Source organism: Gopherus flavomarginatus, chromosome 1 (genome assembly GCF_025201925.1).
Source record: "Gopherus flavomarginatus isolate rGopFla2 chromosome 1, rGopFla2.mat.asm, whole genome shotgun sequence".
Classification (NCBI taxonomy): Eukaryota; Metazoa; Chordata; order Testudines; family Testudinidae; genus Gopherus; species Gopherus flavomarginatus.
In genome coordinates this window covers 179,667,443-179,694,844 of record NC_066617.1, presented here as the reverse complement: position 1 = coordinate 179,694,844, position 27,402 = coordinate 179,667,443, and the positions used below count along the sequence as shown (strand labels likewise).

The 27,402-nt window shown below is 46.2% G+C and overlaps 1 protein-coding gene across 2 annotated transcripts in view; it reads right to left on the bottom strand.

Moving 5' to 3' along the window:
- The window catches only part of PTGFRN (prostaglandin F2 receptor inhibitor), a 116,736-nt gene that overhangs the window by 13,523 nt on the left and 75,811 nt on the right, over positions 1–27,402 (bottom strand). For both annotated transcript variants that reach the window (XM_050957527.1, XM_050957536.1), the window contains 2 exons: positions 24,519–24,938; positions 12,782–12,889 (listed from right to left, as the gene is read on the bottom strand). In XM_050957527.1, the coding sequence (XP_050813484.1) occupies positions 12,782–12,889; positions 24,519–24,938 (528 nt within the window). The remainder of the gene's footprint in view (positions 1–12,781; positions 12,890–24,518; positions 24,939–27,402) is intronic.

The window sequence follows — 27,402 nt, the reverse complement described above, 5'->3', positions numbered from 1 at the left end:
AGCAGATCTGCACTTTTAACCCTATTAGGCTGGCAGCTGAGGATGCAGTTTAATCACTGCAACATCCTCTATGTTAAAGCCCCAGTGCACTGCACAGCAGGTTAGAAAACCAGCATGGATGCTATTACATAGGAGTAATACACAGAAAGCTGCTAAAAAAAGAGAGCGTAAAAAACTATGACTTAACACAAACTTGTCTAAAGCTCCTGCTAAAGATAGATCCCATCTGACAGCAATAATGAGATATTCTCATAATCTGTGTGTTGGGATGATAGGGGTGGGATGGACCATTCTGTACCTGACCTATCCACAATGTCAGGAAGATAAGCAGGAGGGGCCTAACACTATTTCCTTGATCACCAGAGTCAGGGACTTTATCTTGAGGTCTCCCAGCCTGGCCACATTATAGTCAATGGGCTCTAGATAATACACAGCACACAAATAATACTATTCTTAACTAAATAATCAGTAGCCCACACTGTCAAAGGAAATCTGTGTTGAGCACTTCTTACCACACAAGTGCCTCAGATGTAGTAGTAGGTAGCATGGCTTTGTGCGTAATGAGGATGCAGCCTTAGACACAATTCTGCTGCATCTATACATTATCTGCATCTCTTATTCCCCTACACATTAAGCACAGAGATGGGCCAAAATTGAAGCCCACGTCCTTATGAATTTTGGATAAGATCAGTGGCGGGAAAAGGAGATACTGAATATGAATTAGTTGAATTCCCATATCCAAGCCACTCTGTAGAATTTTGGATCCACATCAGATCTAAAACTGGAAAGGGTCCATGTTTTCCATTTCTGAGTAAGGTCCAACCAAAATATCACTAACATTTTGCAGGATATCAGCACCATCAGTCCTGATTTGAGCTTCAATCTCAATACCTAGCCCTACCCTACACTTGCAGGGGGTATCTATAGTTAGCAGGTGCCACATCTATGTATGCACACAGAGTTGTAGCCATGATGGTTCCAGGAGATTAGAAAGACAAGGTCGGTGAGGTAATATCTTTTATTGGACCAAATTCTGCTGGTGAGAGAGACAAGTGATCGAGCTTACACAGAGCTCTTCTTCATGTTTCAGGAAGGACCTGAAGAAAAGCTCTGTGTAAAATAAAAGATATTACCTCACCTACCTTGTCTCTTTAATAGCTATGTATTGCATTTCAAAGCCTGTTACTTATTCCCGTATTGGAGGGGATAATTCTGTTTGTAATATGATTAATTGACCTGGAAGTACCCATAAGCAGGATTGAAATATGTAGCAGGAGCAGATAAACGTTATGGAATAGAATGTCCTATTTTCATGTAAAATGTCTTCTGTAATGAAAAGACGGAAAGACAGCAGATAGGAGCACACTATATAGCAAGAGACATTGGCATCCCCAAATAGTCCATTCACCCAGTAAGTTCTGCAACAATGGCCAATACCAGAAGATGCCACAGAACCCCCACAGAAGTACCTGGTGTATTTTGCAGTTCTGGAGAAGGGAAACATTACCCAACCCCACCTGGGGATTAGTTAATGCCCTGAAGCACATTTGTTGACAGACAGTCCATGGAGATCACCCCTACTTCCTGTAACTGCAGAGGCTACTTTTAGTTACTCAGGGTGACATCCTGTCCCACCTGAAGTCAAGGGGAAAAAAATCTCCTTTGTTTCAATAGAGCCAGGATTTCACCCTCTGTCTTGCCTGCTCCCTTCACCACCAGTGTCCCTCATTCTGTACCTGAACTGACCACTTCTAGGAGAAGTTCCATCACCATAGGCCAGTCAGTTCTTGACTTCTGCGGAGACTGCTAAAAAAGGGGCCTGTTAGTGCTGAATGTGGTAGTGGGCACCAGTCCACAAGAAGCCAGACTGAGAACCATCCACTCATTCCAAAGATCATTAAGATAGCCATTAGCTTTTTTGTCTCCACCAAGCTGGATTGAAACTGTGACTCGAGGTAACAGGTCCACACATCCTGGCTACACCCAATCTCTGAAGATATACATTACTCATAAATTCCTCTTACTTCCGCATACTGTACATCAGACAAGCTCGATCCAGTCATAGTAAGAACACTTGGACATTCTCCAGGATACATGACATCAAAGATGACACAGCTCTGACCCATTGCCTCCCCCAAGTCCCCAGTCACACGCGGTTACACTTGTAGAATAAAATTTTAACAAACAAGTCTTTTTAACGTCTCAGGCAAATTCATACCTTTGAAGAATTGTTTTCTGTTTAAAATTATACTGTTAATTTGAGGTTCTCTTCTTCTTTCATACAGAGATAATGAGTTGAAAGCTACAAGATCTTGCTGTCATTTTGAGAATGTTAGATCTAGCTTTTTGTAATTACACTGTGGCATAATAGTATTATGCCAATGTATCAGTATACACAGTGCATAATTAGTGACTCAGTACCAATGCACTCAAGAGAATCAGGGGGAGAGAGTTTGTCTGCCTGAAAGATTTCCTCGTTACTATATCCCTTGAAGGGGCTGTGTGCCAAAATCATTTGCTTTATTCCTGAGTTGTGTGTGATTTTTCACATTACAAAATAATGGTAAATTTAGCAACAGCAGGACATGAATTCGGTACTCTCTAAAGATTAGTAGCAAATATGTCCAGTTGCTCCCAGGATCTGATCAATTAAACAGCATATTTAAATATTTGGTTATACACTGGCATCCCCAAAAGCAAGAAAATCTTTCCTCCATCCCCATGTCAGTTGTTCATACTAAGAATCAATTTTAACCGGGGAACAAAAAAGGTCTTAATTTTTGGATCACTGGAACAGATCACTGTCACCACAAATTCCCTGCCATTCTGCCCTGCCCCTACCATACAGTCTTATGTTAGTTGATATCAGGCACCAGGAAAAGAGAGGTTAAATGCACCCTGGAATATTATGAGGGGGAAATATAATATCCCAGTGACAAATCCAGGGGGCTGATGATCCCTTTGGGTCATGAAACTCTCAGGTCCTCTCTACAGGCAGACTAATGTGGTGGTGTCCTGCTTTCTCCCTCCAGGCTGGCTAGAATCATCAACATGTAAGGCACATCGTTATGCATATTCCAATTTGACACACAGGACTAAGCTGTCTGGGTTTTAGCTACTTTCCTGGCCACTCAGTCCTCAGGACAGTGAATCCTATTCCCAGCCCAGCTACTGCACATTACACACTGCCACTCGACAGAACAGAGCTCTTTTAGCCTCTTGCAATTGTGCTGAAACACAATTTTAAACCCCTTTTTGTTTACTAAATTTATATGAGGTTGAATAGGGCTTCCTAGAGAGCTGAGAGTAACACTTCAAGATAGGTAAAGAAGCTGGCTTTGTTAATTTGCCAGGGCACTCACTGGGTCTGTCTGGAGCATATAAAACTACTTTTTCAGAGAGACACCCCGTAATACTCTCAAGTACCTGAGAATACAGGCCTATGAAGAGGTCATTTGGGAGACGCTGTTATCTGTTAGAATAAGAATTTTTACAGAACTAATAGAAGAGACTCTTGCCCTAGAGGCACCAGAGGCACTACCTTACTCAAAGAAGTAAAATATATTTTTTTCCCATTCAAATTCAGTGCACCAATCACAGCTGTTAAACTAAAACTGGCTCTCGCAGATGAAGAATCTGTCAGGGACAGATATTCCAGTGCGTCCCAACCCTCCATAATGCACACTCCAGGAGGAGGCTCAAAGCAGCAGCAGCAGCAGCAGCAGCAGCACTTCTTTGAATAGGGTTACAGCCAGAGCAGAGCACTGAGGGACACATCCAAAAGTGCCTTCAATGATGGATAAATGTTCAGCTAGCTAAGACATGTTACATTTCCCCACCTAAGTCTGACCTAGAACCAGTAGCATTATAAGTACTCTAATTTATACTGGGCGTAACAAAAGGAAGATAGGCTGACAGATAAAGAGAAAGACACTGTCTTCTCTAAAGCACAGCAAATATTTCAAAATCTTCCTATAAGTACTTTGCACAGATGGCTATGAAAATTGAGTGTGTAAACAGATCACCCCAGATGTTTCCCTTCCTTACTCCATGAAATATAAACATCTATTAGAATTGCACACTTGTGAAGAAGAGCTGCAAAGCTTAGATAAAAATAGTTCAGCATAAATCTGGGCGTAATGCCCTCAACAACATGTCTGCCGCCTGTAAAAAAAAAAAAAAAAAAAAAAAAAAAGCTCCTCTTCTGTGTTCATGAGATAACCTAAAATGAACAATTCTGGAATATCAGAGACCAAAACAGCAAGTATTTAATATGGACACTTGACTTCTGTGATTTCCAGAAGATACAGGTTGGGCCAGGTGTGGTGCTTTCTCTCTCTGTGCAGGTTAAGCTGACAGTTGGAAGAGCAGTGATGTCTGCTCTGCCTTCACTTAACTTCCCACACCCTGGGGGGGCAGAGGGAGACCTGTAATACATTGTTCCAGTTATCTCAAGAGACTCCGAAATCCTCCCAGCCTCAGTCAACCCAGAAAGTACATCAACTCTTCTATATGTATTCAATTGGTGCAAGCTTTCCCCAGCATTGTGTGTCAGTTCCAATTCGAGAGGAGTTTCCATGGTCTGTTCATTTCCTTGACATCTCTGCTAAGACTGAGTTATTAACTCCAATTGTGAATTAAATTTTGCAATATGGAGAGTTGTCTCACTAAATATAGTCCAGGCCACCAACAGGTCAAAAAGATATCAGACTCCCATCCATAGGTCCAGCAGAGGGCTGGAGAGGTGCCAAGCATGCCTGAAGGGCCCAGATGTAGCTTCTCCAGGAGGACACAGATGAGACTGGTCTGAATCCCAAATCTTGTTAAACAATGTTTGCACAGATCACTGGACACCTGTCACAATTCCACACTTACTTATTCCCTGCTGCGCACATCCACAGTACAACCTGAATACAGGTCTGTTTGCCCAGCTGCTACAGACCTAAGAATCTGCAGAAATAGATCTGCCAAGCACAATGAGACAATTCCCAGAAGCAGAATCAATTACAACTATCTTCAGTGCTATGATAATGGAAACTCTGCACTGACTGCTCCAGGTGACAGGGACATTTCTAATTCTCAGCACTATCAATGCTTTCAATAATCATCTCAACTCCAATGAGACTGCACCACTCACACCTTGGCCATAGGGACTGGCAGTTCCCTGGAGAGGTCACCTTTCCAGTGTAAAACTCTGTTCTCTATCATTCTTCCACCCTTTGTCCGGATACCTCCAATCTCTCATTTGCCATACACCCCCAGATCAGTCATATAATAAACCTCACTACAATGTACACTGAATGGCCTCCTTGTTGGAAATCTCAGAGGCATCAAGAACTGAAAATGAGCCATGGAGACTAAACTGTCTGCTGATTCCTAAAGGGGTCTTCTGAAAAGCACACTAAGGATAGATTGGGGCACAAAAAACACAATTATATTGCTGCAGACCACACCCATTCTCCAGGGTTATGAATCTTGTTGACACTGAAGTTTACTCAACTTTCTCCCCACAGACCAATTCAAATAAGACACTCAAACCAGGTTTCCACCATTCCCACTACAGTCTTCACTCATATTTTCACAGGCAGCACAGAGCAGTAACTTAGCAGACTACTACTGCACTGCATTTGCCTCTATATTCATATATACCTGGCCAACCTGGAACTTTATAAGGTGGTGTCTTGAGTAACTCTTGGTATGTCATGTTCTAACCTTCTGTACTAAAAAGCGATTTATTTATTCTTTTTGGAGAAGCATCATGCTTCCAGAGGTCATAAGTGTCACATGTATTAATTTACATAACAAATAGGGACAAATTGAAGAGAATATAAACCAAGCTAAACCTTCATCCAAAACTCTCATCAAGCCTAAGTTTTTTGTTTGTTTTTGAGCTTTTTGAGCTCTCAAAGCACAAATATATCATTTAAAGCTATTTCACGGTATTTTTACCCCAAATCAGGATCAGCCACGCTAGTGTCAAGCAGATTTCTGAACTTTTGGTGCTTCTCTGAACCTCACAGCCTTTTAAGGTTTGCATTCACTGTGCATCCTGCCATGTTAGCAATGAACAGAGTGCAACATTTCTTCTTGATATTTCATACAAAAGCTCCTGAATCTAGAAGCAGGCTCATTACTAACGAGATCAGCAATGAGAAAGGATTGTTAGCATCTTGACGAAATTTTAAAATGGTAAAAACAAGATATAAAGTATGTTTAGCGTTGGGCAAACAGTGCTAAGCTGACACGTGGAGATTTAATGACTACCCACAGAAGATACACAGCTTTTTCCCCACACTGAATCTCATTCCTAAATGACGGTTACTCACCTTTGTAACTGTTGTTCTTCGAGATGTGTTGCTCACATCCATTCCAGTTAGGTGTGCGCGCCGCGCGTGCACGTTCGTCGGAAACTTTTTACCCTAGCAACTCCAGTGGGCCGGCAGGTCGCCCCCTAGAGTGGCGCCGCCATGGCGCCCGATATATACCCCTGCCGGCCCACCCGCTCCTCAGTTCCTTCTTGCCGGCTACTCCGACAGTGGGGAAGGAGGGCGGGTGTGGAATGGATGTGAGCAACACATCTCGAAGAACAACAGTTACAAAGGTGAGTAACCGTCTTTTCTTCTTCGAGTGATTGCTCACATCCATTCCAGTTAGGTGAATCCCAAGCCATACCTAGGCGGTGGGGTCGGAGTGAGAAGTCGCGGCATGGAGCCTGCAGATCCGAAGGCCGCGTCCTCTCCTGACTGCTGGACCAGGGCGTAGTGGGAAGCAAAGGTGTGGACCGATGACCAGGTCGCTGCCCGACAGATTTCCTGGATGGGCACACGGGCGAGGAAAGCCAGCGACGATGCCTGCGCCCTGGTAGAATGCGCAGTCACACGGCCCGTAGGAACGTGGGCCAGCTCATAGCAGGTCCTGATACAGGACGTTACCCATGAGGATAACCTCTGCGAGGAAATGGGAAGCCCCTTCATGCGGTCCGCTACTGCCACGAAAAGCTGGGGGGATTTGCGGAACGGTTTGGTCCTCTCCACATAGAACGCGAGAGCCCTACGGACATCAAGCGAGTGGAGCTGTTGCTCCCTGCCTGAAGAGTGAGGTTTCGGGAAAAAACCCGGGAGGAATATCTCTTGGTTGACGTGGAAGGCTGAGACCACCTTGGGGAGAAAGGCAGGGTGTGGCCTCAGCTGCACCTTATCTTTATGGAAGACTGTATACGGGGGGTCTACCGTGAGAGCCCGGAGTTCCGACACCCGTCTAGCTGAGGTAATAGCTACTAGAAAGGCAGTCTTCCAAGAAAGATAGAGTAGGGAGCAAGTAGCTAACGGCTTGAAGGGGGGCCCCATGAGCCGAGACAACACCAGGTTAAGGTCCCAGGTCGGGGCAGGGAGTCGGACGTTAGGGTATAGACGTTCCAGCCCCTTCAGGAATCTAGTTACCGTCGGGTGAGAAAAAACGGAGCGGCCATCCCCACCCGGGTGAAAGGTGGAGATAGCCGCCAGGTGGACCCGCAGGGACGATATCGCCAGGCCCTGTTGTTTGAGGGACCAAATATAGTCCAAAATATTGGCCACCGAAACTTCCATCGGGCGGAGACCTTTCTCCACGCACCAACAGGAGAAACGCTTCCACTTGGCCGAGTATGTCGCTCTAGTGGAAGGCTTCCTGCTGCCCAAGAGTACCTCCCGTACCGGGGTGGAGCAGCGCAACTCAGAACTGGTCAGCCACGCAGGAGCCACGCTGCTAGGTGCAGCGACTGGAGGTCCGGGTGACAGAGAGTTCCGTGTTCCTGGGTGATCAGGTCCGGGTGAAGGGGCAGGGGAACTGGATCGGCTATGGCCAGGTCCAGCAACATGGGGTACCAATGCTGTCTGGGCCACGCCGGGGCTACCATGATCACGCGGGCCCTGTCCCTCCGCACCTTCAGAAGGACCCTGTGGACCAGCGGGAACGGGGGGAACGCGTAGAACAAGTGGGTCGTCCACGGAATAAGGAAGGCGTCCGCTATAGACGCGGGTTCCCGGCCCTGAAAAGAGCAGAACGCCTGGCATTTCCTGTTCCCCCCGGACGCGAAGAGGTCCACATGGGGACAACCCCACCTCTGGAAGATCGAGAGGGCGACGTCCGGGCGAAGGGACCACTCGTGTGAGAGGAAGGATCTGCTCAGGCGGTCCGCCAGCGTGTTCCGTACTCCGGGGAGGAAGGAAGCCGTGAGGTGAATGGAGTGGGCTATACAAAAGTCCCAGAGTCGCATCGCCTCGTGACATAGGGGGGAGGATCTGGTGCCGCCCTGCTTGTTGATATAGTACATGGTCGTCGTGTTGTCGGTAAGTACCGCGACACAACGACCCTGAAGCTGGTGATAGAACGTTTGACAAGCAAGGCGGACCGCTCTCAACTCCCGCATGTTGATGTGCAGCTTCACCTCCTGCGGGGACCACAGGCCCTGTGTTCTCAGGGTTCCCAGGTGGGCCCCCCAGCCGAGATCTGAGGCATCCGTCGTTAGGGACACCGAGGGCTGGGGCGAGTGGAATGGGAGCCCCGCACACACTACGGACTGGTCTAGCCACCAGCTGAGAGAATCCAACACCCCCTGGGGGATTGTGATCAGCATGTCTAGTGGTTGCCTTGCCGGCCGGTAATGTGCAATGAGCCACGACTGGAGGGGCCTCATGCGGAGCCGAGCGTAACCGGTCACAAATGTGCATGCTGCCATATGGCCTAACAGGGTTAGGCATGTCCGTATCGATGTCAAGGGGGCTGCCCGCAAGCGCTGAACAAATCGCCGACAACGCCTGGAACCTTGGCAACGGCAGAAGGGCCCTGGCCACGGTGGAGTCCAGGACGGCCCCAATGAACTCCACCCTCTGCGAGGGGAGCAGGGTGGACTTGTCCACGTTGATCATGAGGCCCAAGGTAGCAAACAGGCCGGTGATCCTTCGGATGTGGCTGCAAACCTGTAGCTCCAACGTGCCCCGAATTAACCAATCGTCTAGGTAAGGGAACACGTGGATACGACGGCGCCGAAGATGTGCCACGACGATGGCCATGCATTTTGTGAATACCCTCGGAGCCATAGAAAGGCCAAATGGGAGGACTGCAAATTGGTAGTGAAGGTGGCCTACCACGAATCGAAGGAATCGTCTGTGGTGTGGTCATATGGCAATATGAAAATAAGCGTCCTGCATGTCGAGGGCGGCATACCAGTCTCCCGGATCCAGGGATGGAATAATGGTCCCCAGGGATACCATGCGGAACTTCAACTTCGCTAGGTACTTGTTGAGCTCTCGCAGGTCGAGGATAGGCCTGAGGCCTCCCTTGGCCTTGGGGATCAGAAAGTAGCAGGAATAAAACCGCTTGCCTTTCTCGTTTTCCGGAACCGCCTCTATAGCTCCTTCGTTGAGGAGCGTCTGCACCTCCTGCCGAAGGAATTGCTCGTGAGAGGGGTCCCTGAAGAGGGACGAGGAAGGGGGGCGGGAGGGAGGAAATGATACAAACTGCAGGCGGTATCCCGTCTGCACCGTGCGTAAGACTCAGCGATCGGATGTTATTTGGGTCCACGCCTGGAGGAAAAATGAAAGGCGGTTGGAAAACGGGGGGGAAGGATCCGTGGGGGAAACTGGTACTGCGCCCTCGGGCGCACCTTCAAAACGAAGGTTTGGGCCCAGGCGGGGGCTTGGAGGAGCTTTGATTCTGCCCCCCTTGGTTTCCCGACTGTCTGCGCCTTCCATTCCTGCCGCGGCGCCTATTAAGGTCCTGCCGTTGGCGGAACTGGGGGTATGGCCGACGCTGCTGCTGTTGTTGCGGCCGGAAGGGTCTGCGCTGCGTCCCAGGCGTGTGCATCCCGAGGGAGCGCATAATGACCCGATTGTCCTTAAGATTTTTCAGTCTGGGGTCTGTCTTTTCTGAGAACAGGCCCTGGCCTTCGAACGGGAGGTCCTGGATGGTGTATTGGAGCTCCGGTGGAAGGCCAGAAACCTGAAGCCAGGAGATGCGGCGCATCGTTACCCCCGAGGCGAGGGTACGGGCAGCCGAGTCTGCAGCGTCCAAAGAGGCCTGTAACGAGGTTCGTGCAACCTTCTTGCCCTCGTCAAGAATCGCCGCGAATTCTTGACGAGCCTCTTGTGGCAGCAGCTCTTTAAACTTGTCCGCTGCCACCTACGAGTTAAAAGCGTAGCGGCTAAGAAGGGCTTGCTGATTGGAAACCCTGAGCTGAAGGGCCCCAGCCGAATAGACCTTGCGGCCGAGGAGGTCCATACGCCTGGCCTCCTTGGATTTGGGGGCTGGGGCTTCCTGTCCGTGACGCTCCCTCTCGTTCACCGACTGCACCACCAGGGAACATGGTGTCGGGTGAACGTGGAGGTACTCATAGCCCTTGGAGAGGGCCATGTACTTCCTTTCGACGCCCCTCGCCGTAGGGGGGATGGAGGCCGGTGACTGCCAGATTGTATTGGCGTTGGCCTGGATCGTCCTAATGAAGGGGAGGGCGACCCTGGTGGGAGCATCGGAGGAGAGGATGCTGACGACGGGGTCCTCGATCTCAGAGACCTCCTCGGCTTGCAGGCTCAGATTCTGTGCTACTCGCCTGAGGAGGTCATGATGTGCCCTGAGATCTAGCGGAGGAGGGCTATTGGAGGAAGTGCCAGCCACCGCTTCATCAGGAGAGGAGGATGAGGAGACCCCTGGCAAGAAAGTGTCCAGCGGGGGGTCCGCCTCAGCCCTCGCCTCTGGCTCAGGAGCAAGACCAGGGTCTTGCTGCTTCGATCCTTCCTCCCCCTCCGGGGAGGGAGGGGGGCGGGACAACGACACCTCCGGCACCCTGTGCTCTGCCGTTGCAGGCCTAGGAGGAAGCTGTTGGGGGCCCTGGGCTTGATGGTACGCCCAGGGTGTCCAAAACCCCCACTGCTGCGGACCCTGGTCCTGTTGCGGAGGGTCCTGGAAGAGAGCCGCTTGTCTGTCGGTGCCCAGCGCATATACGCTGTCCGCCTGTGATGACACCGACGGCTGTCTGGAAGGCCATGGCGGGGCCGACCGCGGCTGGTAAGAGTCTCCGCGGTCCGGCACTGAAGATGTTCTCGGTGCCGGGGATCGGTACTGGGAGTCATACCGGCGCCGGGATCGGGACCGGGTTCTGTCTCGGTGCCGGGATCTGGACCGGTACCGGCTGCTGCTTCGGTGCCGGGATCGGGACCGGGACCTGCCACCGACGCGGTGCCGGGAGGTCGACCGGGACTGGGACCTGCCACCAGCTCGGTGCCGGGAGGTCGACCGGTGCGCTGAACGACGGCGAGACTGGCTCCTAGAGTCCCGGTGTCGGTATCGGCGGCTGGAACCAGACCGTGACCGTCTGGAGGCCGATCGGTGCCGCGAGTACGACCGGTACCGCCGAGGGGAGCGGTGCCGGGACTGCGAGCGGCGGCGGGATCTCGAGCGACCGTGGCGTCGGGACCTCGATCGCGAGCGTGAGTCCCGAGACGGCGCCATCATCATGGGCTTGCCCCGGACGCTACCCGCACCGGAGGTACCGGGGGTGGCGGCTGAGTTGACTCAGTCAGGGCAATGAGGTCCCGTGCCGAGGCAAAGGTCTCTGGAGTGGATGGGACCAATAGCTCAACCCCAGATCTTATGGGGGAGCTCGGCGGTACCGGACTCGACGGACCCACCGGGCCCGGAGTCGACGGTGCCGGTAGCGCCGCGGCAGATGTCGATGCCAGGCGCTCCATTCGAGTCTGCCTGGCTGGAGTTGCAGACTTCGATGGTCTTGTTTCTGCACCCGGTGCCGGGGAAGGTCGGTGCCGGGGAGTCTTTCCGGTGCCGGTGCGATCCGGTGCCGGTGTAGAGATCACAGCCTGCGAAGCTGCTGGGTCAAGTGCTGCTTCCATTAGGAGAGTCCTAAGTCTCTGGTCTCTCTCCTTCTTTGTTCTGGGCTTAAAAGCCTTGCAAATGCGGCACTTGTCCGACCTGTGCGATTCCCCCAGGCACTTTAGACACGCGTCGTGAGGGTCGCTGGTCGGCATAGGCTTCTTACAGGCCGCACATTGCTTAAAGCCCGGCGAACCAGGCATGAGCCCGGTGCCGGGTGCCGGGAAGGGCTACAGCCCAGACCGGCTAACAACTATGTACAATATTATTTACACTACAAACTAATTAACTAACTATACTTAACACTAACTAACAACGGTAGTAACAAGGAGAGCTAGGGACGTGGAGGACAGCAATGCCGCGCTCCACAGTTCCAAAGACCGACACGGCGGTAAGAAGGAACTGAGGAGCGGGTGGGCCGGCAGGGGTATATATCGGGCGCCATGGCGGCGCCACTCTAGGGGGCGACCTGCCGGCCCACTGGAGTTGCTAGGGTAAAAAGTTTCCGACGAACGTGCACGCGCAGCGCGCACACCTAACTGGAATGGATGTGAGCAATCACTCGAAGAACTAAGGGTGACTGACCCATGGCGCATTCAATCTTTGGTTCTTTGCTGAGACTGCCAGTGATGGGGACTGTTAGTGTGAACAGTAATGGAGATTTGTGATGAGGACTCCTCTTCACTAGGATCTGAAATGAGAACCTACCAGTTTGTTTTATATACACACAACACACAACCTTTTGGCCTGTATCTTCTATATCCTCCATTTCTTTGACTAGTAATATGGGGCTTTGTGGTTGTTCTTGATTTGTAGACCTATTCGAATAGTGTCCCAACTGCCAGTGTTGTACAGTACAGTGAAGGTAACGGAGTTATTTCCAAAAAAAACAAAAATGAAATAAAGTTCAGTGGGGTACCTGGCTCAAGTGCCGCTCTGTCGATGGTGACAATGCAGAGCAGATCTGCCAGCTCGCCCTGGTAAACCGTCGGGTTGTCCGAATGCATCGAGACATTAAATACAGGACCTAAAAGATAGCAATTTAATCCCATTATTCATTCAAGGTTCCTTCTTTGTGTTACCCAAAAGCTTTTAACCAGTGTTTAAAACCATCTACATTAGTTTGTGAAGCACTCTGATGTTAGATGACTATTATATTGCCTCTGCTCCCAGAGTGAAGATTTATGGAGCCACTTACATATTCTTTAGGACACTGATTTGCCGGTGGAAAGTACCAATCACCAGCTCTGAAGTCCTCTACTGATTCATAGAACAGGCACAGTATGGCAGTAGGAGTTTACCCCAAACTGTCCTTTGCCAATGTGCCTCCCACTTGCCCTGGAGGAGGCCCCTGTGCGTGTCTTTCACCTGTTCAGTCTTGGACACACACACACGCCCCCGCTTTGATTGCAGAGCCACTGATGTGTGTGACGTGGACAGATCTATTAGGAGCTGAACAAATCCAACTCACTTCTTAAAACATGTAACCTTTATCATACGGCCACAATTCCATAAGATTTTTATATGGGTCCTGGCTTTACCATATACAACTTCTTCTATGAGCCTAGGCAAGTCAAAACATCTGTATCTGAACTCCTCCAGCTGTACAACGGTGATATGGATATACCCTCACAGGGGTGTGGTGAGATGCTCAGCTACTAAGGTGATGTGCACCACAGAAAAGCCTTTAGGATCAAGACACCCACTTTTGACCGGTACCAAATCCGTGGTGCAAAATTAATGACAGTGTGATGGCACTTCTCATATGTTTACATGGCTAGAACTGTACCTCTTTTGTAGGCAGAAGACTGAAGGACAGATATCTGAATATCCCATAATATGAGTCCTCCACTAAAATAAGGGTTCACCTACCAGAGGTGAGAAACTAGACAGCACTGCCTACGGTTGTCTCCATCATTCTGTGGTCTAGACCCTACTTTAATTGCAATAATCCTTATAACTCTTGCAGAGTCCTGTCAGGCTTCTGATGGGAAACCTCCTAGGAAAATCCAAGTTTCTGTAGGAAGATGTATTAGCGAGTGAGTAGATTGTACTTGTTCTTCATGTTACTACTGAACCAATGCTCTGGAAGTGTAACCTTTTGGTTGAGATATTGAAGACCACAGAGGGCTGACTATTTGTGGTCCACAGAGATTACAGAGCACTTTTCACAAGAGCCAAAGTTCCAGTTAAGAGGAAGCAATTACTTTGTGGCTTCCTAAATTTGTCCTATGATTTCAAATAGGCATAGTTTTCTTTACTCTCTGTTAAATTGTAGTGCAACATTCTTGTGTGCAGTTAAATCTCCCATTCCTTCCACCACCACCCCAAAATGGCTGCATTTTGGCAGCGATGAAGCAACGTCTACTTATGCCAGTTTATAAAACCACCATCACATGAAAGGCATTATATATAAAGTGTAATATGTCCATGAAAACATGGAGATAAATGAACAGAGAAGCCTTAGAAGTTGTATGAACTATTGGCTGAGACTTGAAGAGTCTGCTAGAACATATTTATATTTAAGAGGAACATAGAACATTTAAGAGACGCAGAATTTTATGAAGTTCAGATGCTATTGTGATGGGTGCCTGATAAATGCATTATAATACACACACATTTTAAAAGTTAACATGTTGAGCCCCCCGCCCCCGCAGTCCCCCGCAAGGAAAGGGGAAGGAATATTAGCACGACCACTTCCTCAGACCTGTCCAAGATCTTCCTATGAAAATTCAAATTGTTTCCAAGGATAGCTAGCAATCTCATTGCCATTAAAGGTGTTGTTATAATGTTTACTCTTCAAATAAAACAAATTAAGCTCTTTCCTGTTAGTCTTCAGTGAGTTGTGCGGCTAGAAATTAAAGATGCTAACACACTTGTTACAAAGTCAATGTTAACCATCACGTTCAGGACAGCATCCCTTATTTGATTTTATTTAGATTTATAAAACATCAACGTCTCAATGCATGATTGAGCCATGTTTGCTTGCCATACCACTGCTCTCCCAGAGTCTAATGTACTGCAGTGTAGACTGAATTTGAATGGCACCATAGTCACTGTATCCTGTATTATATGCACTCCATTTTACAGTAAGTGACTGCAGTGATTCAGCATCAGTGAGTGAACTCTCACTTCAGGTCAGGAGAGAATCACTGCATTCCCACAGATCCTGCCACTTTGTTGGTAGAGAGAAAAGAATCAAGCTTGTGTTCCTATACATACTTCCCTAGAGACCATTGACAGACAGAGCGAGAGAAGAACTGTCTGATCCTTGTCAATGTCACTTTGCCCTGCTGAGTGTTTCAAAAGTGTAGCCTCGATACTCTGTGTGTGTGTGTGTAGGCAGAAGGGAGAGTTATCAACGCAGAACATCGCACATTCTGACCTGTAGTTTCTGCAGGTCACGTCTCTATATTAAAAGATGAGGTCATTTGCAATCTACTCCATTTTATAGACATCGATTGCAGCCATCAAGGCCCCAGCAAGTTGCCAGTGCAGCTTCTCAGCTGGGCAGAATCTGAGCACCCTTTACCATAAAAGAACTTAAAGGCAGAAGTCAAAGTGCTTAGGTTAATATCAGATCAAATGTTTTCATCCTTATAAAAGAGAATTTCTGCTTTCAGACCATCAGTTGCATCTCCCTGCTTGTCACCAGCATGCCCAAGTTTCTAGGGCAACACTGATGCAACAATAGGGCAGCTGCTTCCTTATGTCCATCATTTAATGATCACACTTCCCCTGGGTAAACCATAGTAACCAGTGGGAAATCATTAGTTCCCTTCCAGAGTACACAACTCCTGCAAATCATCTCTACACTGGGGAAAATTGTCCCTGAAGCACAAAGAAAGTTAGGAGGAGGGAAGAATGCCATCGTCCTTCGAGGGGAGCACTTTCCCAGTGAGGCACCATCCCACTTTTCACATCAACATCCCTGACCTCTGGCCTGAAGAGACCACCTTCAGAGATCAGCTCGTGGCTCATCCAATTCTTTGTCCCTCTGCAGAAGTTGCAAGTACCTGAGGACAATCAATGCTCAGGGTTATGATTGTTTGTGATGTGGGCACTTAACCAGGAATTGGACTGAGATGACCAACTCTATGTCACACAGGCCACTGAAACACCATCAGAAAGTAACAAGTTTTGGCTGCTACCCACCTGGGCAGGATTTGTACTAGTGACCTAGCTGTGAAGTGCTCCATAGTTCACTAAAAGTCCCCTGCAGCCACCAAGTCCCCATTCCTTAAAAAAAAAAAAAAAAAAAAAGGAAGCTGAAAGTAATCTTTATTTTCAGAGTGCTATTGCCTTGAGCTAATAGGAAGAGATGAGCAGGAATGATCAGTGAATCACTCCCACAGAAAAACAATGCTGTGATCTGTCAGCTAAAGCATACATAGCAAAAAATCCGCTAGCTGGGCACTTTCTTTCTGAGGGCTCTAAGAAAAGCATCTTGGCAAGCACTGGCATCAGTGCAACTGCATGCAGCTTTCAGGCATGCCTCTTAGCACAGGGCACCCAAGTTAAATGAGCAACAGTAAAGACTTCTGGGACATTGGTGAAAATCAGGTTGGTTTTACCTCACGCTCATAGCTCCATCTTAACCCTGTTGCCTGTACTTAATACTTTAAAATATGGACGGTCACTATTACAAACTACAAACAGAAAGTTCAGTTACAATACAGACAATCACATGACTTGTTTTATAAATCTCACTGAGACCTAAATCAACCCAAGTTTGAAAATATTATTTGGTAGGGTTAAAGTCTGGAACATTTAAAGCTGAATGACCTCAACTTTGGAAAAATCAAGGTCTAAGCCAATTTAGCTTTGACTCAAGCTAAGAAATCCAATGAAAAAGTTTGAACATAAACTTTTCTGACAAGCATTCTTAGAGGAAAACTGGTTCCCTAGTTTCGAAATTAAATTGACATTTTGTAAATCTCGTTGAAACTTAAAAATCAAACCAAGATCGAACTCAGACAGTAAACTGTGGTACGTACTCAGGTAATAAGAAATACTCGTTTTTATTCTACTATATTATGGTTGTAAAGGTTAAAAAGTTGTGATATTAAAACACTATAAACACAATGACAAAGTTAAAATAGATCTTTCAACCACAGCTCTTCATTTCTTCATTTTTGAAAGACTGATTACTCAAGTCCAACAGTACACCACCTTGATTTTGGGAGTAGGGGGTTAGGAAGGAATGAGGTTAAGCATAATTTTAAAAACAACCAAACAGTAAAAGTTGCTAATTCCTTCTGAATGCCACTGCTGGTTAACTCTCCTGGCCAAAATGCCAGGCCAGAGAGTTTAGTTCAATCCAAAAATAGAGAACATCTCAGTGCCTAGCAGTTTGAAGTGACTTAGCTTTAGATTTTTTTTAAAAAGCTACGGCAATTTCTTCTGAGGATTCACTGAAAAAAGCTAATGGCTCAAACGACATCAAGCTTGGTTTATTCCTTAGAGCTCAAAGACATCTACACAAGAAGCCAGGCTTGAACAAAACTGGCTTAGCTGATTGAGTTATACTTGCACAAAACCTTTGAGTTTAAAGATTATTTTCCTTTTATTTTTAAAGACTCATGCAGAGAATTTAAAATAAAAACAGCTGAATTGATAGCAATCGATCTTTCTAGATCGCTGGATCAAGACCAAGTAAAGCGCAGAAAATAAATGTTTCAGAAAGTTAGAAGTAATGGGAAAAAAGATTTCTAATGGAAGGTGGCAACCTTAACTTCTGGCCTTCTATACTGCATTTTAGACTGTGTTCTCAAAGCACTATACAAAAATCAAATTTAGCTTCATGTAGACAAGTATTATCCCTATTTTATAGATGGGAAACGTGGGGGAAAGAGAAGTTAAGTAACTTGCCCAAGATAACTGTGGCTCAGAATCAGAAGTACACACAAGGAATTCTGTCACATACTCACTTCCTCAACAGCCAGGCAGCAATCATTGCAGTGTGCCTTTTCTCCTTGAAATCAGGCAGTGCCATAAACCATGCAAGGGAAAATTGATGCAATCTGCAAATTCTCTCTATTCAAAAATATTACTCATAACTGCCCTTGCACTAAGCCATCCACTACTGCACTGAAGAGACCTGGAGAAGAGCAGATTATGGTAATAAACTCCTCTCAACCTCCCCCACTGCCTTTATTCTTTCTATAGAGATTTCCCTAACCAGCACCATCCCAAATTTCATAATAGTTATTACTGGAAAGAACCCTCTGTACTTTAATCTGTGGTTTACATTTCCAACTACAAATTGATGAGGGGAAAAAACAATGATGACTAAACATATTTCTACCCACTAAAAGGGTAGAAAATACAGGGATTTCTTGCCAGGGAGTTTCTGCTGTATTGCTCTTTATTCACTTCCTTGATTAAGACACATATTTGATCAAGTGAGTGAGTGATGCAGAAAGAGAAGGAAAGGGAGAAGTCAGATCTCTGGGTTAGCAGAGGGCAGAGTTTTATTTTAATCACAAGTTTAACAACAAATACACAGCTCACATTTCAACAGTTCTTGGTTTATCTTTGCTCCTTCCAAAACAAGTGAAAACATTGCTGTGTAATGAGCTCATTCACAGATGTAATCCAGAGTTGAAGATTACACCAAGAAGCTTCTTAAATTCCCTTTTGTTTCCGACTCTCACCAGCTTTCACCCTTCGCTGGGGTTTCTCTGGAGGCAGCCAGCAGAGTGAAGCCAAGCTCGATTCTTCTCTCTCTCATCTTATTTTACAGAAGCACATTATAACCACCACCATCAAATCACTTCTATGGACCGGAAATACTGTATTGGATCTCTGTGTAACCATGCAGGGCCAATGCAACCCATTAGGCAACCTAGGCGGTCGCCTAGGGCACTAGCATTTGGGGGGTGGCATTTCGTATCGGCCGCCCCGATCATCGTCGGCATTTAGGCGGAGGTACCTGGGGCAGGGGGCACGGTGAGGGCCACCTGCAGCAAGTAAGGGGGGGGCACAGCACACAAGGGAACCGCTCCCTGCCCCAGCTCACCTCTGCTCCACCTCCTCCCCTGAGCACGCCGCCCCGCTTTGCTTCTCTCCCTCCCAGGCGTGCGGTGCCAAACAGCTGATTGGCGCAGCAAGCCTGGGAGGTGGGAGAAGTGGAGCGGCGACGGCGTGCTCGGGGACAAGGCGGAGCAGAGGTGATCTGGGGCAGTGAGCTGCTGCATGGCTCCCCGGGTCGGGGCAAGCGCCTCGGGGGGGGGGAGATACCGCAGGGGGGGCACCTTAAGGCAGAGAGCTGCCACAGGGCTCGAGGGGGGGGGCCCAAGGTGGAAGTTTCTCCTAGGGCGTGAAACATCCTTGCACCGGCCCTGTAACCATGCTGTGGGAGAAGCCATTCTAAATACTATCTGGGGGATGATGGCAAAGAATTTAACCCTATGGAATAAGCCATCTGAATTGCAAGGTGACTTGGTGCCTCTGCGTACACAAGTAGGAAGCTTTTCACATCAAGGTCACTGGCTCAACTGTGGCCCAGCTAGGAAGAAGGATGAACCCATTACTATCTGATGGCTGTACAATGACCTGGGTGAAATGAATGTTTTCATCCCAATCTGAGGCCTAGCCAATAGGGGTCCACATCCCAAAAACCAGACATGCAGTTAAGTGCTAATTAGACCTTTGTTACCCAGCTCAGCAAGGGGATGGAAAAGGCTATGGGAAAGTGAACACTCCTCTCTTTCAGTGGTGATCACCCGTGAGTGCAGTGAAAAAAGACATATTGTGGAATAAGCAGTTAGCACTGCTCGGAGTCTTACTAGTCGCCAGTCTCCAGGCTCGTTGATTTAGCACATTTCAGTTGCCAAATAGACCTTTGCCCTCAAAGGACTCAAAGAATTTCTCCAAGTGGGCTAACAACAGATCCTTTAGGTTAATGAGAATTGGGGCACTGGTCTAGCAAGGGTGTTTCACTGTATGAAGGGGCAGCTCTAACATCACCTAGCATGCACGATTTATACCCTGAGGTGGAAAGTATTCTGCTTGTAATATGTTGTTCTAATTATTAAGAAGCCTGGTCCAAAGGAAGGCTAGGAAGGATCATGAGCTTTGGGTTGGAGGAGTGTGCCCTATGAACGGGACTACCTTGTGAGGAGTTTAAAGAACTAAATAGATACACAGTTTGGCCAGATTAAGAGAGGACACATGTACACATCTGAAGAGTGCAGGTACTAAGGAGGGAGAAGAACTGCTTTGGGTTGTGCCAGGAGATGTCACTAGGAGTGATGGCATGAAATTAAGAGAAGGAGTTTTCAGACTGGATATCAAGAAATATTTGCCAACAAGTGAGAACTATTAGACTGCAGAATAATCTTCCAAAGGAAATGATAGTTCTTCATTTCAGGATACTTTTCAAAGTAGACTAAAAAAGGGGAATTGGAGAATCAATGGAAATCTTTAAATCAAGACTGGATGTTTTTCTAGAAGATATGCTTTAATTCAACCACAGCTATTGGACTTGCAGCAAGAATTAAAACAAGTCCTGTGGCAGGTTATGCAGGAGGTTAAACTAGGTGATCACAATGGTCCTTTCTGGCCATAAAAATCTATGAAGCTATCCACTAGGGAACAATCTCCAATCAACTCAGGTTCTGGGAGTACATAGACTAAACCTAGTAGTTCGCCTCTGCTTCTCTCCCACATACTTCTAATTTATGTGATTCTGAAATATAGATTTATCACATCTTTCAATTAATGGAATTTCAAGCAGGTTTTTCCTTTAAGTTTCAGACCATGAATTTATTGCAGTAAATTCATCCTTATTCAGCACTGAGCAAAGAAACAAGGTGGCCTCTGCCTGCAGCCAGCAAGTTGTGCCACCACTGGAAAGAATCTGGAGGGAGACATTTTCCCACAGATATTAATGGAAAAACTTTTCATAACAATGCCACATTTCAAGATTATTATTGGTGGGAAATACTGGAGTTCGTGTGTGCAGTCTCCAGCTTGTATATAAAAATCTTACAGGCCTTCTACAGTTCAAACAGGTCACATTTCACAAGGTGTATGTGCATAAAAAAATCTTTCCTTGAAACACAGCCAAGCTCAGACAAAACAGATCTGGGAGGAAGCCAGGTTAGAGGAAAGGACTTCCAATCCAACAAGTCCCCCAGCTCCAAACAGCAATCAATAAAGACACAGAAGGATATTCCTACAACCACTAAAAGCTTTCACGTAACACTCATTAACGACTTCCTTTGCTGAGAGAGTTTCTCTATTTTCTTATTTATTTTCCACCCCTGCACCTTACCCCCAAAGCGTGGACTCAAGATACTGTCATAGTTTGAGCTTGTCAAATTGGAGATTGGAACACTACAGTTGTTAATTGTTTAGATAAGCAACCTGATTTTAAAGCAGCAGCAGCAGTTAAAATGCCTTGCTGGTCAGCAGTGACTATTCTAAACGGTCAGGAATTCCAGAGCGTGAAGCAGCGCTATTACCAAGCAGAAGATGGAAGCATCGTTTGGAGCAAGTCAGAGTTCACCCCTGTCAGGCCTCCTCTCAGTTCAGGATTTACTGCATAGCGGCACTTTCTAGCTTTTTCAATCCTTCACGGACCTGTTCCAGCCTGTCAACCTCATCTCACTACTCCCCACCCATTGGCTTTTGTTCCCTTCACATAGTCTTTATGAGAGCCTTCCCTTCTGCAGAGTCTGCTATGTAGAATAGCCTACCTTACCTTTCACCTCTTAACTTTGACCTCGATCAAGTCAAACTCTGCACATAGGTGATGGAACCAGGAGTTCTGCCGCACCCCCTGGCATGAAGTGGTTTCCATTATATACAGGGTTTACAGTTTGGTTCAATGGCTCTCCGTACCCCTACTATACAAATTGTTCCAGCCCCTCTGACACTGTGCCCATTTTCTCATAGTAAAACAGGGATACCACCTCCTTTCTGACATGAAAGAGATATAAGGGTAAATTCATTTGCATAAGCACCTTCATTGTTATTGGGCATCTTCTGTCTGAGCCTGGTGAGTAATCTTCAAATCTTAGTCAAAACATTTCTCCTTAAACTAAGCTTTTAAATTTCTCCCTACCTTTGCTATTCATCTGTGTAACTATTACTTCAATCCACAATGTATCCTGAATTTAAGTTGTATTTTAACCCATCTTTATGTAAGCCCAACCATAGACATTCATTCCCTCTAGAAAGCTAGGTGTATTGTACCTGCCTGTAATCATTCCTCTAAATTTGACTCGCCTGTCTGAATCCAAGAACAGAACAAAAAGGCACAGGGGACAGGAATGGGGCTAGAGGAAGGGACGTGTGGTATGCACTCTCATGTGTGCCCCTGTTCCTAACAATAAGCAGGAAGTCATTTTTTGGTTTGGCATGTATGCCAACGTCCCTTCTAATTGAGCTTGAGGAGTTCTTTTTTCTCCAGAGTTGCTTCAGTCTGGCAACACCAGCATTTCCCATCCAAACTGTATAAAGACAGTTCAAGACAAGGTCCCAAATAAATAACCTGCAGACAAATAGGATTTTAAAACATCAGCTAATCACTCAAAGTGAGGAGCAGGTCGAGCTGCAAGAGAGCTTTTAGAAAAGCTGCTACTCGGGGGGACTGGGAAGGCCAGTGCAGACGATATTACAATCAGAACTGTATGAGACTGTGAAATTTGTTCATGTGCCATGAAACTTGAATTGCGAATGTGAAAATTTTAAATCAGCCTTTGCTATTTGCCAGATTTATTTTGTGAAACAGCCTTTTCTTCTCTTGGAAGGACTGAAAAGGGAAATTAGATTCTCTTTTGAAGGGAGTGTGGAAGTCTGGCCAGGAAAGATGGAAATGCAACAAACAGACCCATCCCTTACATAGCTCACAGGTTTTCCTCCATACTGCGGATATTAATGGTGTGCCTTCTTCTTAAACTGTTTAGCATGAATACAAAGTGACATCATACGAATACATTCAAGAGAGTCATATTAGTGACCCCCTTCTTGGGGGGGGTAAAAACGGCTCTGGGTAGAGGGAAAAGGCTCACCTTTTCAAGCTTCTCATATTACTCTGTACACTGGCAACACAAACGTTCAGGTAACATGCATCCTGTTGAAATGATAAGCCACTAGCTGGGGTACTCTGAATGGGACCAGAGCATGGGTAATGTCTGCTTTTAGAATGACCATTTTATGATTACAAGCAAAGAGGGAGAGGGGAAGAATAGTAAGGCCTAGTAGTGAAACTCACCTGGAAGTTCAGTCCTCGACATTGTCCAGGCTCTTTAAGGTCAGGTGCACTTTCAGTAGGGCTAGTTTCTGACAGCGTAAGAGCCCTGCACAGTTGCAATGGAGAACATCATTTTATAACGACTGCTTAAGGCTTAGCCCATGGCCCTTGCCATAAGATGTTTCAGTTTCAGATACTGGCTGGTTGAGGATCATTTTATTACTATTTAGGCAACTGGAAATGAACAGACCCTAGTTTGTGCAAAGCTCTATCCTCTCACCAAACCCAGAATTCCTCTTCCTCCAAAGCTTCAGATACATACTGTGACTCTGGGCTGTGCGTGAGGCCACAGAGGAGGAGTGAGACGGTGCAACGGGAAGAAGCACGTGGGGAATGGGAATAGAGATAAAAATGACGTTGCTAACTGCACTGATACATAAAAAAAACCCGCAGGGTCAATTTGCCCATGGAGCCATCAAATTTGGTGGAAATGCTCTTGGGGAATTTGAAACTTGGGGAAATCACTACAAATCCAAGAAATCGCCAGTTAAGCCAACATCAACATCCAAAGCAGCCTCAGCTCTTGTATAACCACTTTAACCTCTCCCAGGTGGTTCAGCACCATAAAAAAGTAACTGAATGCAACATATAACAAATCAGAAATGCACCTACCTGATGCCTCAGTCACAAACAAGTACACACGGACATCACACCCATGTACAGACAACATCTGTCTGAAAATAGCTTAATCTAGTAGATGTTGCAGCTAAGGTTGAGAGTTTGAGTGCAATGCTGAAGAACAGATGTATGCACTGCAGTTGTCTATTTGCTGAAATTCAAAATACCATGTCACACTTTGGAGTCCAAGTATGATTGGGTTTTAAGATGTTTGGGTAGTGGGGCATGCAAGCAGAAGCTGCTGCAATGTTAAAGTTGGCTTAACTGGCAATTTCCTGGATTTTTTGCAATTATATTGATAGGAAATGCACTTGGGCAATTTTATTCCAAACTAATTAAGTTTGCTTTAGAACAGAAATAGGATTCTCCATGGCTTTTTAGCATTAAAGCTCTCCCAAAGCAATCATTATATACCAGCAATATAGTGACTGAGCTGGCAAGTGCAGTAGCCATTCTTTACTCAGAGATAGGTCATGCCATGAGAGACTTTCAAGCCTGTATTAGCAAAGGAAGGAATGTGGGCCAGGACTCCAATATCAGACCCAGTTCATTTAAAGTATTCCAAGATATAACCAAACACAATGAACAGCAGAGAAGTGCCTGGGGAGTGGAGATACACAACACTCTAACAACCAGACCCATCTCAGCATGGAGATGCTCTCAGATCGAGCTAAGGAACAGCAGCAATGACCCTAGAGGTTAGTGACACTGGCATAAGCACTGTGCAGCACTCAGCTCCCTCCCAAAGCACGTACACATTGAGTTCTGTACTGACCTGAGGTTTGGAAATCTATCTGGATGGGATTGGATAAGCCATTCACTGCCTCTCGCCACATGCCACCGCCGCCTGGGGACCAGGCGGTCACCACACAGCGATACAGACCAGCATCAGACATCTGCGTCTGGTACATCCTATAGCGGAACTCGTTCTCCTGGACCTTCTCCAGGACCACACCATCCACTCGGGTCTGGTCTGTCCAGTCTTCCAGTCTTACCACTGAATCCTGGTTCAAGGAGATTATGCGAGTGGTTCCATTAGGGTTTGACTGATCCGTCAGTGTCTTTTCTGCTGTAATGAGAACAGAGTAACGCGGGGTCTTGATGTTTTGGGAAGACACCTTGCACGTCATCTCAAAGGTGTGACCTGCCATAAAGAACGGCTTCAGTTTCACTGCCTCCACTGTTAGTGTATAATCTGAAAGAGAGAAGGAAATTAGAAGCAATAAATAGCTGTCTGCATTTATATAGCACCTTTCCAAAATGCTTCACAAATGAGTAGATACAGCCCTAGAACACTCTACCTATTGCTGGTGTAGTATGCAGGTTGCTATTTAACAGCCCACACTGTTACATAAACAGCTTAGGATAGGACGTGAAGAAAATTATTCTTGATAGACACTACAGAGAAACTGTGACAGGTGGAACTTAATTACCCAAGACAGATGTGGCTAGGACATCAAGGATAGTACCCTACATTTGAATAAATCCCTAAAGGGATCAGGGCCTCAGTTTTATGTTGCTATTGGAAGTGCCATTTCAGATCAAAGTGCTGGGGCATTAGTTCAGCACCAGTGACAAAATGAAAATTGCAGCCTTTTGGATCAACACCAATTCCTGCAGCACTATGGGTCTGCCCTGAAGATCCATTCCAGTAGTGTCCTACCCTGATTTGGCTTAGCTTGCAAGATCAGCTGGGATCAGAGCATAATGAGGTTTGGTTACAAGAACAAAAAAGTCCCCCAAACGCTTTCTACATGTAGGAAAAAAATCCAGGATACATCTTCCTCCACCTCTGGACCTCTCACCTGTATGCTACTTATTTGTCTAAATCGGTCATAACTAATATTGGAATGTTAGAAGTTGCATATTTACTGTCATTATGTCAAATAAAGAGTAGAGGACTTGCCCTACATTTCCCCGCTCCTTCCCAAGTCTGTGAGAGCCTGAATCCTAAATATCCCTTAATGACAGGATTTTGGACAGTTCTTCATCTAGGAGAGGAGCAGAGACCCCAGAAATGGAAAGTTTGAGCTCAAGAGCAAAGAATCAAAAAAAGTTATAGGCAAAAAACAAAAACAAAAACCAACAACAAAAAAAACCAGAGGTAGATAAAGGTAGGTGAGTTACAAACTTCAGTATATTGTTCACTACTGGGAAAGATTACACAGTTGAGAACAGTCCTACTTATTGAGGCACTTAAACCACCAAACACCATAATATCTATGTCCTGGTCTGCACACAGAAGTTGCACTGGTTTCACTGAAGTCAGTTTAAGAAACAGTTGGATAAATAGCTGTACAGAAGCATCAGTTTACCTTCCATCAGTACATTTTACAAACAATTTAAATAAACTAGTGAAATTTCCACATTTAGATAAGAACTTTGTACTAGCTACATTTCAAAGAACAAAAGGAGTTACACAAAGGCCTTGTGGCCAATCCACAAGACAAAGAGCAATTAAGGCTCCAATTCACTTCCCTTCCAGGAGGAATACAGGGTTCTCTTAACTTCCAACAGTGTCCAAGGTTGGCTGAAGTGGATGGAAAAAGATGACCCCAATAATATCTTTCCAGCTGATTGCCTGGATTGATCCTCCATCTATCTCATGAGCTATGGCTCCTTCCAGTGGAGAGGGTACAACATTACCCCACCCACACACATGCACATTATAAGTTGAAAAAGTCTCCAGATTGGCATTGTCCGTCCCCTCTAAACAAAGCAAGATTGATCCCTAAAGGTAACCCCTTGAGCTGTTTGGGAGACCATATTAACCTAGTCTGTACAAGCATGCACTCTGTCTAACCTTCGCCTGTGCCACACAACACTAGTATATTTGTCAGTCAACCCAAACGAGTCAAGGTATCTATTGGTTATTAGGCAAGAAAACACAGAAGTGCAAATAGTAGACTGGAGTCAGCTCAGCATTCAGTACTGTTTTTGCTACAGTGAATTTTCTTCCAGTAATGAAAATGACTCCATACGAAACACAAACCCAGCCACGCTGTGCAAGGCAAAACTTTACAGGGCAACAGGGAAATAAGCTAGAGTAAGGCTGCAACACATACCCCCCCAATTGAAACAAATACTTCTGCCTTCCCCAGGAGAGCAACAAGATACTAGTCATGATTACATTTTGGAGTGTTTTGCCTGTAAGCAATTTTCCCAATGAGTAAACAGTGCACGAAATGAGAAACCGAGTATGACAACTTTAAGATCAGCACTGTACAAAGTAGATCACTATGCAATGCTATATAAAGCATCAGCAGGAACAGAAAAGGAATATGGTGTTAGCAGTGGTTTGGGCAAGTATGGAATTAGATATTCCATACAACAAAATTTGAGAATATTAGGATTGCAGTTAGGCGCTCAAAAGTCAGGAGATGTCAAAATTGTGGTTGCCTGCACAATAAGTCTCTGCCCTCTTATGCATGTACACTAAAATACAGTCTAATTATATAATCACATTCTGTTTTTTCATACCATCTTTTCTACAAACTTTGATACATTATATTATTTATATTGTTGTAGTACCTAGCAGCCTTGAGTATGCCATTGTGTGGGCATTGAACAAACATAGTAAAAGACAGTCCCTGCCCCAAAGAGTTTATAAGCTAAAGACAATATATAACTGCATAACTGAATTTGACTTCTTTATACTT